The 12,182-nt window shown below is 43.9% G+C and overlaps 1 protein-coding gene across 2 annotated transcripts in view; it reads right to left on the bottom strand.

Moving 5' to 3' along the window:
* Window positions 1-12,182, bottom strand: part of LOC117345581 (protein-glutamine gamma-glutamyltransferase E-like) — a 37,987-nt gene that overhangs the window by 23,257 nt on the left and 2,548 nt on the right. Inside the window, exon 2 of one of the 2 annotated variants that reach the window (XM_033914427.1) lies at window positions 2,894-3,067. In XM_033914427.1, the coding sequence (XP_033770318.1) occupies window positions 2,894-3,067 (174 nt within the window). Of the gene's footprint in view, window positions 1-2,893; window positions 3,068-12,182 lie in introns of those variants that run through there. The other variant, XM_033914428.1, reaches the window with a different exon arrangement.

The following is a 12,182-nucleotide window of genomic DNA, read 5'->3' as shown; positions in this document are numbered from 1 at the left end:
TAAGGATAGAACCGCCCAGACAAGCAACATTCATTGACGTGATTGATCTTTGAAAACTAATGGCAATTAATTTTATTTTTATTTTTTATATAGTAGTTATTCTAACAAGCAACAAAGCAATCAAGGCTTCTTTTCTTTGAAAACTTGGATTTTCAGCCCTGACAGAATTAAATCGTTAAAAAGAGAACGACTGCAGATGGCGGATGATAAAATGCGTGTTTTCTTGTTAACTATTGAGCCACATTTTGAGTTAATTTGCACCCAAAAACAAGCCCATCCATCGCACTGATTAGCAATTCTGTTCTATCTGCTTTAGTTTCACCGTTGCTACAATTACCCATATGTAGCTTCAAAAAAAACCTTAAATAAATAACTCTCAAATTTAAATTTTTTTGTTGGTTTTGCAAGTTACAATTTTAATTATAATGTGCTGTAGAAAAACATTTGCTCTGTTTAGCTATAAAAAAGTTTGAGTGACAGTGGTCTATATGATGGTATATTGCAGGGGTAGGCGACTATGGTTCTTGAGGGCCACAACCCAATCAGGTTTTCAAGATTTCCACAATGAATTTGCATGTATTGCTTTCATTGTATGCAAATCAATCTCATGCATATTCATTGTGGAAATTTTAAAAACCTGATTGGGTGGTGGCCCTTGAAGACAGTGGTTGCCCACCCTCAGTATATCAGAATGATTTGTCTGTTGGTGAGCATATCACAGGTTGAGTAGAGACAATTTATGAATTGCATGAATGGATAGAGATTATCTTGGGCTATTCTCTCCAAATGTGCTTGGAGCCTTTATACATGCGTTTGCCAAGTTAGAATGGAATTTGTTCCTTAGAATAGTTCACCTAATCCAGGGGTGTCCCGCATGCGGCCCAGTGAAGTATTTTGTGTGGCCCTAGTCGAGGGCAATGCAGTGTTTTCCTCTGCTGCCCCCGTGTGTTTATTGTCTTGCCGGCTCCCTCCTCTGTCTTGCTGCAGCATTTGTGCGGCCCCAGAAAAATTTTTTGGGCCAGTGCGGCCCAGGGAAGCCAAAAGGTTAGACACCCCTGACCTAATCATTGTTCTACAAAATGCAAATTTGACATCTCCAAATTATCCAATAGCTCCAAAGTGCACTCACCCCCTTCATATTCATGGTGGTTAGGGGAAGAGCCGGCCCGCGAATATTGAAAATTCATGAATAACTTTTGAGTTGACTCTGACCCACCCCTGTCTCCCTCCTGCATCCCAGACCTCACCTGGTGGTCTAGCGGTGACGCAGGGCAGGAGCGATCTTCCTATGCTCCTGCACCGTGCAGAGCCGTCATCAAAATGGCTGCCGTGAGTTCCCGTTGTAGTCTCATAAGACCACGGGAACTCATAACAGCCCTTTTTGATGACGGCTCTGCACGGGGCAGGAGTGTAGGAAGATCGCTCCTTCCCCAAGTCCCCGCTAGACCACCAGGTAAGGTTGAATCACTAGGAGGGGGGGTCCCGGCACCAAAAACCGTGAAGTCGAAACTGCGAGTGCTGAAACCACGAATGAGGGAGGAGTGTAAGGGGTTTAACTGAAAATGTAGGGTTGACAATTACTGTATAGGATTGGACTTACCCATGGATTATCATCAACTTGTGTTTCGATATGAATAAAAATTTTAAGGTTCCAGCTAGTTTAGACAATGGCATAATAAAGTCGATGGAACGCCATAAGCGCCGACTTGGTGGGGGGACTGCATCTCTCTACTCCTCTGCCCCCCTCCCTCCCAACACAGGGGTCTCTCTAAAAATGCATTTTCCTCCATACCTCTTGTAGTTGGTACTGGCAATGAGCAGGGTCTCCCCTTGCTGCTCACTCCGGCCCCAGCCCTCTCTCTGACTTCACCTTTTTGGGGGGTTTTTGGTAAATTTTAACCTCTTTTACTTTTGTGTCATTTCTGTCAGTATTGTAATTCCTTTTCTTTTCTTCCAAATTTGTAAACTGTCTCAATGTCCTCGAGAGGCGGTATACAAGTCTTCAAATAAACAAACTTCCTCTACATGGGGGTAGGGAGTGACATCAAAGGCAGGCTCAGCCGGAGTGAGCAGTGGTTAGGAGACCCTGCTCACTAAGATAACAACCATAAGAGGTACGGGGGGACAGAGGAGAATGTAATTTTAAGGGACCCCCCTGCTGAGGGTGTGCTGGACGCCACCGCCCCTCGCTACAACACTGAGTTCAGATCTCTTGCGGCTATTTTGTGGACTTGTTATCTGCATATCATGATAGGCATATGTTCCTTACAATTGGGTACAATTAACTTTGTATGAGGTGATATTATTGATCTATCGTTTTTGCAGTAGTTCTGAAAGGTCACTTTGGGCAGCCACAAACTTAGAGACTTGAAGAAAGCACAGATGTTTATTAGCATACATATGTGACTCCTGAGCTCCAAGCTGGCTTCAGAAGTCCCGAAAACAGGAAGTTAAAGAGATATTTATACATTCTTCTGGCTATACAACTGAATTCTAGAAAAAAAACTTTTCACGTGTTACTTTTCTTAACAATCATGAGATAAGTTAGGTCTGCAGCTAAACATAATTCAGCATTTTATTAAAGAGAAAACTTAGTTCAAGACTTAGGAAGACCAGTCCCAGACTCCTTCAGTTCCATTGTGGAATAATGTTCCTTTTGAAATTTGGCTAGAAATTAATTATTTAAAATTTCGTAAATTTCTTAAATTTGGGTTGTTTACATTTTCAATATTGTTTTTGCTTTTTTATGATTTTTGCAAGTCGTGTTTTGATGTTGACTTACTGTAAAACGTTCTGAGCCATTGGCTTGACGCGATATATAAGAGTCATTATGTTATGCTATGTAATATATGATGTATATGATCTTCTGAAAGATGAATGCAACCGAGATTACCTGTCTCTACGGTGAATTCAATGCACTCTCCAGGCTGCAGCGCTCTGTTGAAACTAAGAAGCATTTTGAAGTCCTGTCCCCTCCTCACTATTAGCTTTTCACCTAAGTATCGAGTAGTGTGATGTGCTGTCTTGTTCAAAGGAATTTGGAAGTCAGTTTTGGTCACCTGCAGGTCTGTGAAAGAGAGAAGGCTTCATCAACACAAAATCGACAACATTCTATTTGTCACCGACCAACACCTTGCATGGAAAGAGATAGGACATCATTGGGGTAATTTTTAAACTTTGTGGACACACAAAAAAAATTGGTGCATAGTTTTCCCTGAGTAGGTCAGTCCATAAAGTGATACACTTCTTCCGTAATTCGAAATATGGCACTCAAAATAGCTTACACAAAATTGGACGCCTGATAATTGGGCACTAAGGCACTAAGATTGCGCCTGCCAGCGCCTAACGTAAGTGTTTTAATTGGTTTAAAGTAGTTCAATATCTGGTCGTGCCGTTAAAAACTCTCCGGGACCAGCATGGGGGTCCATGGCACCTAGCAGCACCTACCCCCTCTTTCACAAAGGCGTGCTAAGCGTTTTGGCGCACGCTAAATATTAGTGCGGGCTAAAAAGGCGCTAAATGCTAACGCGTGCATGTTATCCTATGGACACATTAGCGGTTAGCACCCGCGTTGATTTAGCGCACGCTAAATCCACGCTAAACACTTAGCGCGCCTTTCTAAAAGAAGGCCCTAGTGATGTTGAAACCCAGAAATGGGCGGGTTTATGGGCGGTGCCAGACTTCAGCATCACTAGGTACTGCTGGCTGCAATTCTCCAAGGACCCTAGGCGCCCTTGCTAGCTGTGATTCTGTAAGTAGCGCCTTTCCGTGATGGACACGCGGCAGGTGCCAGTATTCTAGGTGCCTTCCGCGGCATGCACCACGTATGGAATCAAGCCATCAACCCCTAAGGATTCTATAAATGGCACCTAACCCCTAGGCGCTGTTTTTGCATTGAATTCCTAGAGCTTTCCATCTATTAAAATCGTCCTTACCCTAACTGGATCAGTAGCTAAAAGGCAAATAGACTGAATAAACCAGTCCTTTTATCCTAAATCGGATTGAACAATGGACTATTGAATTTAAGTTGAAATTAAACACTGAAAAACACAGATTTTTCCTGGCTAGTCCTAACGATAAAATTACGGATAAAACTCTTTATTTAAGAAGACAAGAATATCCAATAATAATAACTTTATTCTTCATAGAAACATAGAAATAGATGGCAGATAAGGGCCACGGCCCATCAAGTCTGCCCACTCTAATGACCCACCCTATTTATCTTTGCGGATAGATTCCACATGTCTATCCCATCTGGCCTTAAAATCTGGCACGCTGCTGGCCTCAATAACCTGGAGTGGAAGGCTATTCCAGCGATCAACCACCCTTTCAGTGAAGAAGAACTTCCTAGTGTCACCGTGCAGCTTCCCGCCCCTGATTTTCCACGGATGCCCCCTTGTTGCCGCGGGACCCTTGAAAAAGAAGATATCTTCCTCCACCTCGATGCGGCCCGTGAGATACTTGAATGTCTCTATCATATCTCCCCTCTCTCTACGTTCCTCGAGTGAGTAGAGCTGCAACTTCCCTAACCGCTCCTCGTATGGGAGCTCCTTGAGTCCCGAGACCATCCTGGTGGCCATTCTCTGGACCGATTCCAGTCTCAGCACATCCTTCTATACCGCAATAGTCAGATGACTTCTAGGCGGTTCACACTGAAGTCTGCTGGACAATCAGCGAGTTACAAAATGCAAATAGTGAAAGTTCAACATATTAACACCAGAAATAGACAGAAGAAAAATATAAATTTAGTGTGGCTTCTCTTTAGGAGATAAATCTGTCAAACAGTACAGTTTTAATTACTCTCCGAAAGGCGACGTAGGTCAGCTTGGCTTCATTGATGTAGTTTCCCATTTAAGACTGCTTCTCTTAAAATTTTAGGAGTTATAGTTGACCGCCATTTAACCCTGGGGGAACATACCAAAATGCTTGTTAATAAATGTTTCTTTGCATTATGGAAATTGCGTTCCATTAAAAAATACTTTGACCCTACTTCTTTTAGTTTATTCGGTCAAGCATTAATTTTTATCTATTCTTGACTCTACTAAACTAAACTAAACTAAACCTTGGGTTTATATACCGCACCATCTCCACGAATGCGGAGCTCGGCACGGTTTACAGGAAGAAAGATGAGAGAGGAACTACAGAGGAGAGATTAAAGAGTTAGGTGTAAAGGGGGAAGGTGAGAGGCCTAAGAGGGGGGAAGTGTTACAGTTTTGAGAATAGCCAGGTTTTTAGGTGTTTGCGGAAGAGTTGGAGGGAGCTTGAGGTTCGGAGAGGGGAGGGGAGGTTATTCCAGATCTCAGTGATTCTAAAGGGGAGGGATGACCCAAGTTTGCCTGCATGGGAAATACCTTTTATGGAAGGGAAGGATAGTTTAAAAATTTGGGAGGATCTGGAGGAAGTAGGGGTTGGGGAGTTCCAGGATAGAGGGATAACGGCAGGAAGGATGCCATGTAGGATCTTGTAGGCCAGACACGCAAAATAATCTGTTTGGGAGTTTATAAAACCATTTTAGGAAGATTAAGGTTAATCCAAAATACAACGGTCTGTTTAATTTTCAGACTAAAAAAAAAACAGGACCATGTCAGCCCTTCCTACCGTCAGCTGCACTGGTTGCCAATGGAAGCAAGAGCACTTTTCAAATTTGCTTGTATTTGCTATAAGATGTCATTTGGATTAGCTCCGTTATATCTCTTTTCTCATGTTGGAATTGTACTTTTCGACTAGGTCTACTCGGCATACTGGTTTATTTACTTTTCCCAATCCCAAATATTGCCGTTATAAAAAGTATTTTGATCGATCTTGGCTTATCAAGCAGGTAAAGTTCAAGTATGGTTAGACGGTCTGATTCAACAATCTGTATCTTATTGTACCTTAAGAAAACTGATTAAGACCTATGGGGCTCATAATCGAAAGAGAAAAACGTCCAAAAACCGGCCTAAGTCGGCACTTGGACGAATATTTCTCAAAAACGTCCAAGTGCCGATAATAAAACCGTGTTTTGGATGTATTTCTAAATGACCTAGGCCTTCATAGTGCCGCTCAACATCCAAAGCTAAACAGGGCGTTTCGGGAGGAGTGTCGAGGGCGGGAGTTGGGCGGGACGTGGGCCGGCTTAGACTTAGTATAACCGAAAATTTTACAATAGAGCCTAGACGGAACTTGGACGTTGTGACTTAGACCATGTAAAACATGCTCTAAGTCACAAAAACCCACCTAAACTCACCAGATAAGCACTGCAAACACATAACACAGACCCCCACACACTACCCCAGTGATCACCACCCCCCAACTCCATAAAAATATTATTCACAACTTTAAATTTCAGCCTCCAGACCATCATCACCTGGCCGCCTGGCATAGGAAAGCCTAGTCGTCCAGCCCAGAGGCAGCTTAAGTCATCTTGGGGGTGGGTTAGGGGCCCATAGAGAAGAGGACCCATGCCCATAAGCCCCTGTAATCACTGCATTGATACTTAAACATGTGCACTCCCTTATACACCCCCAAAACCCTTTTTGACTGGCATATAAGTGGCTCCTGCGGTCATAAGGGCTATTGGGGTGGTAAATAAGTGGGTCTAGGGGATTCTGGAGGTGTTTTGGGGGGGGCTCACCATAACCTATAAGGGAACTTTAGTGAGGAGAAGCCATGGCACCCTTTTTGTGAAGTTCACAGCAGTGCCCTGTAAGGTACCCCACTATTTAGGTGGCATGTCTGGGTGTTCAATCCATCACTTTGCAGACCCCTCCCACATCCAACAGGGCTTGTTCTAGGCATTTTGGACTTGGATGGAAAGTTGGACAGAAATGTGGTATAAAGATGGACGATTTAGTGACTTGGACAATCAGATTGGCAGGACGCATAATTAGACGATTTTTGAAAGTTAAAAAAAGTTGGACATCTCTTTCGAAAATGTGTCTTAGGCTTTTTTTTAACTTTGGACGACTTGCAAGATGGGCGTAAACGGACTTAGACGTCCCTTTCGATTTTGCCCCTCCACTTGTTCAAAACATTTATTACTTGACTAATGACAATCTCATAGTTTCATACTGTATTTTTCATTATAGAAATATTGTATTGCCTTTTTGTGTGCTTTGTATCATCATTGGAATATTCCGTCTTTTTACTCTGTGAACTGCCTAGAACTTTTTGGGTGTTGGCAGTATAGAAAAATAAAGTTATTATTTGTATTAAAGTTGTTGGTTTTTTGTTCATTCACTCACTCACTCACTATAACTATACATCTACTGCGGCGAAACATTCTCAGTCAAGATCCTACCTCATTGCTCACATCAGAAACATGGACTGGTAAGAGAAAATCGCTTGCATTACGAGCATGAAGTTGGTATGGTTCGCGAACTAGTTGGCCAGGAGTTGGGCAACCTTTGTGAGTCGCCAGCACCATTTCATAGTAAATGAAACCGACACTTGGGGAGGTAGATGGAAGCTTTCCAAGAAAGCTTTTCCAAGAAAGTTTTGTCTGTTCTTGAATTGGAAAAGCTGAGTCAACTTTCCGATTGCATCAAAATCTAGAGAGCATAGATCAAACCCAAGGACATTGGTATCAGAGCGGCAAATAGGTCAACTGATTTCATGTAGACTAGCCTTCTTCGCTTCTAAGTTCTGAACAAAAGAAACCTTCATGTCTTTGGTGGTGATTCTGGATTTACGACCCTCAATACCATGCACTTCTAACTAAACTAAACTAAACCTTGGGTTTATATACCGCACCATCTCCACGAATGCGGAGCTCGGCACGGTTTACAGGAAGAAAGATGAGAGAGGAACTACAGTGGAGAGATTAAAGAGTTAGGTGTAAAGGGGGAAGGTGAGAGGCCTAAGAGGGGGGAAGTGTTACAGTTTTGAGAATAGCCAGGTTTTTAGGTGTTTGCGGAAGAGTTGGAGGGAGCTTGAGGTTCGGAGAGGGGAGGTGAGGTTATTCCAGATCTCAGTGATTCTAAAGGGGAGGGATGACCCAAGTTTGCCTACATGGGAAATACCTTTTATGGAAGGGAAGGATAGTTTAAAAATTTGGGAGGATCTGGAGGAAGTAGGGGTTGGGGAGTTCCAGGATAGAGGGATAATGGCAGGAAGGATGCCATGTAGGATCTTGTAGGCCAGACACGCACATTTGAAGTGGATCCTGGGGATTACTGGGAGCCAATGGAGCTTAGACAGGAGTGGTGAGACGTGATCAAATTTGCTTTTCGCGAAAACAAGCTTAGCTGTGGCGTTCTGAATCCGCTGAAGTCTGTGGAGGCTTTTCTTGGTTAGGCTGAGGTAGATAGAATTGCAATAATCCAATCTGGAGAGACTAACCATTGCTCACTCAAGCTGAGCCTGCCTTCTAGTGTCACTCCCTAGTCCCATAAAGAGGAACTTTATGTCTATTTGAAGACTTATATACTGCCTCTTAAGGACATTGAGGTGGTTTGCAAATTTGGGGGAAAAGAAAAGGAACCACAATACTGATGGAAAAAGACACAAAATTCTTGGGTGTTTTGTTCAGAGTGCATTAATGTTACTAGTTCTAGAATAAGGAGGGAATGGGGGGAGGTTGAACGCATCAGTTAGGACCTGCGTACTGATAACCTGGATTTGACGCTAAGGCCCTGAAGCAGTGGTTACCGGCCACAAAACGATCGTCGGCCTGGCCTGTTTGTGTTCCGTGGGTTGTTTTTTTTCCTTTAATCGTTCTCAGCCGTTTTGTTTGCTCCCACCTGCTAACTTTAAACTTGGACTTTCTTTTTTAGTTTATGATGTTTTATTTTTAACTCTCATTCATTGTTTTGCCACTTGGTTTTTGTTTCCTACTTTATTATTTAAATTTCATTTAAATTTCCCAAGAATTCTATAGTTTCAACGGTTCTCCCTCTGCATCTATTCTTATCTCCCCTCTTTTTTCAACCTTTCAAAGTCCTTTAGACCATTGTAGTCTTATTAGAATGTTTATTTTCTTATTTTTTCTCATCTATCTCTATTTTATTTTTTCATTACTCTACTAATTGTCATTTTTCCAGGTACTTTAGTTAGATTGTGAGCCTTCGGGACAGTAAGGGAATATCTAAGTACCTATTTTACTTATAATTTTAATGCACCCTAGTGTTTATTTTTCTGTAAACCGCTTAGAATCCTAATGGAGTTTAGCGGTATATAAGAAATAAATTAAATTACATGATGCTTGGGTGGAAGAGCGTGGGTCCACCTCTCCGTTTGTCTTAAGTAATAAGCTAGCTTTCTTGGCTTGGGTGGTGCTTTTGTTTTGGAGCGATAGTTTTGAATTTTTGTATGCATGTTCCAGCATAACTCTGAAATGCATGGAGAAATTTCAACCAAACTTGGTATACATATGACTTACTATCTGGGGAAAAATACTGTGCTGGTGGGAAAGGGGATGAGTGAGGGGGGGGGCATAGATTTCAGGCTCGCAGAGATGACACTCCCAATGCTGTTTAAGTCCAAGTTCCAGCCATAATCACTGAATATTATTATTATTATTAGGATTTTTTAAATACCGCCTATCAAGGTTATCTAAGCGGTTTTTACAATCAGGTACTCAAGCATTTTCCCTCTCTGTCCCGGTGGGCTCACAATCTATCTAACGTACCTGGGGCTAGGGAGGATTAAGTGACTTGCCCAGGGTCACAAGGAGCAGCGCTGGATTTGAACCCACAACCCCAGGGTGCGGAGGCTGTAGCTTCAACCACCGCGCCACACACTCCACACACTATCGATGCTGGAAGATTGGGAAAATAAATATCCGGGCAATGCCCGGTGATCGTTTAGTAAAGAAATCAATCTCTGCTAGCAGTTGATGCTTAGTAATGTGTGGACTAAATTCAGAAGCTTTCTATCTAGCGAGAGGATGGGATCAAAAGGAAAACAAAGGATGGAGAAGGGGGGGACCAGTGCTTAGCGAGGGTGAAGGGAACCTGGGGCAGTGGTGCCCCTTCCCTGCCCTCTTTTCTGCCCATTGCTCTTCCCCCCCCCCCTCACACCCCCGTCCCTTGTACCTTTTTAATTTTCCAGGCGGGAGCAACATCAAGAACTTGCTGCCTGCATTGTGTCGGCCACCCCTCTGACATCACATCCAAGGTGTGAGGCCCAGAAGTGATGTCACAGAGAAGCAACACCGACACGGGCAGCAATTTCATAATGCTGCTTGCACAGGGAAAATTAAAGAGGTACAAGGGAAGGGAAGGGGGTGCATGCACACGGCAGAGGGAGTCAGGAAGGAACAGGGGGTAGAGAGGAGGAAGGGTACCGGTGCCCCTAGCAAGACCATGCTCGGGGTGAACCGCCCCCCCCCCCCTCTCACTACTTATCAAATATATAGCGCTGAAAGGTGTATGCAGCGCTGTACATTTTGACATTTAAAGACGGTCCCTGCTGGGAAGAGCTTACAATCTAACTTGGACAGACAGACATGACATATAGGGTTGGGGGATGCAGAACCCAAGGTGAGAGGAAATAGAAGTGAAAAGCACTCTCAAAAAGGTGGGCTGACTTTTATCGATGGTCCCTGCTTGGATGAGCTTACAATCTAACTTGGACAGACAGACATTACATATAGGGTTGGGGATGCAGGACCCAAGGTGAGAAAAGTTAGGAATTGAAAGCCCTCTCAAAAAGGTAGACTTTTAACTGGGCCTTGAACACTGCCAGAGACGGAGCCCACCAAAAGGATTCAGGTAGCTTGTTCCAAGCATATGGCGTAGCAAGGCAGAAGGGAAGGAATCTGGAGTTGGCAGTTGAAGAGAAGGGCACAGGTAGGAGGGACTTCTGGGGGGGGGGGGAGATCATAGGGGGAGATAAGTGAAGAGAGATCACGAGGGGCAGCTGAGTGAGTGCATTTACAGGTCAGTAAAAGGAGTTTGTATTGTATATGGAAGCAGATGGGAAGCCAATGAAAAGACTTTAGGGGAGGGGTAACATGAGTATAGCGGCTCTCCCGGAATACGAGTCGTGCAGCCAAATTCTGGACGGATTGGAGGGGAGCCAGATGGCTATGCGGAAGGCCTGAGAGTAGCGAATTGCAGTAGTCTAAGCATGAGTTTAACTGGCATGGTAAATAGGCCCCATCTTAAAACATTTCTCTCTCTTTTTTTTTTTTTTTTACAAAATAGAATTTTGAGTTTGACGCTTGCTATGGCTTTGGTCCAGAAAAAAACAGGGGCTCAGTCTCGCCTTTGGCAAAGAAAAATATTGAGCTGCAGTTTCTTTCCGCCCAGTGTATTGTCATGATTTAATCTCAGCTCTTTTGCCTGTGGTTTAGTTTAGCAATACTCTCAATTGAGTAACCCAAATAATGAGCCAATGTGCTCAATGACCGACAAAGGTGATGATGACATGGACAAGGGACATTTGTTCTATGCAATTCACTGACCCAAAGAAACCTTTCCCCTCTTGCAGCATTTGTGTTTTACAAAAACTGATCTTTGAAGGATACGAATCAAAGTGAAGCACCTGACTGCCTGGCCAGCAAAAAAATGGCCATAAATCATAATAATATGCTGGCTTCCACTAGGAACGTAGCTCAGAAAGCAGCATAGATAATGTAGAAGTATCTCACAAGGCTTGCCTGTACAGAAAAATAACTAACAAAGGGGAAACTAGTGGCTCAGCTGTAGTGTGGAATCTCTGCATCCATTTCTGCTAGTCTGGTCTGGGAATAGCTCAAAGGCAGCGTTCACAGGCCAAGGAGTGAGAGGGGAAAGAGTGTCAGTCATTGCTCCACGGTATGGTAGACCCGCTCCCCCAGACCCTCCAAGTTCCGCCTATCCCCTACCTGTAATGCCCAAATCCCGCCCCCAGTTCTGCCCTAGCCCCGCCCCGATGCCTGCTCTTGTCAAGCAGAGAGGAAGTCCATGCTCGCGTGGACTGCCTCTCTGCCTGACTCGATTTGAGGTGGCTTTTCAAAACCTGGACAAAGCGCTGGGTTTTGAAAAGCCGTCCGGGGAAACCCGGAAGTCTGGTAACCTTTCCGGGTCAGCAGGGGATCCCATTTGCCTCCTTCCAGGGAGGGCTGCTGCTCCTTCCTGCCTTCAGTGGCATTTGTTGCAGGGATGTGGGCAGCCGCTGCACGTGGCTGACCCACAAGCCTTCTCTCCGACGTCTGACCTCGTATGGATACTCTTACGTTCTTAATCCTGGGAGCTGCGCATGAATATCTGCTTGAATAT

The sequence above is a fragment of the Geotrypetes seraphini genome, chromosome 11, assembly GCF_902459505.1.
Source record: "Geotrypetes seraphini chromosome 11, aGeoSer1.1, whole genome shotgun sequence".
NCBI classification, from domain to species: Eukaryota; Metazoa; Chordata; class Amphibia; order Gymnophiona; family Dermophiidae; genus Geotrypetes; species Geotrypetes seraphini.
Note: the sequence above shows the minus strand (reverse complement) of the source record. Positions and strands in the feature narration are given on the sequence as shown.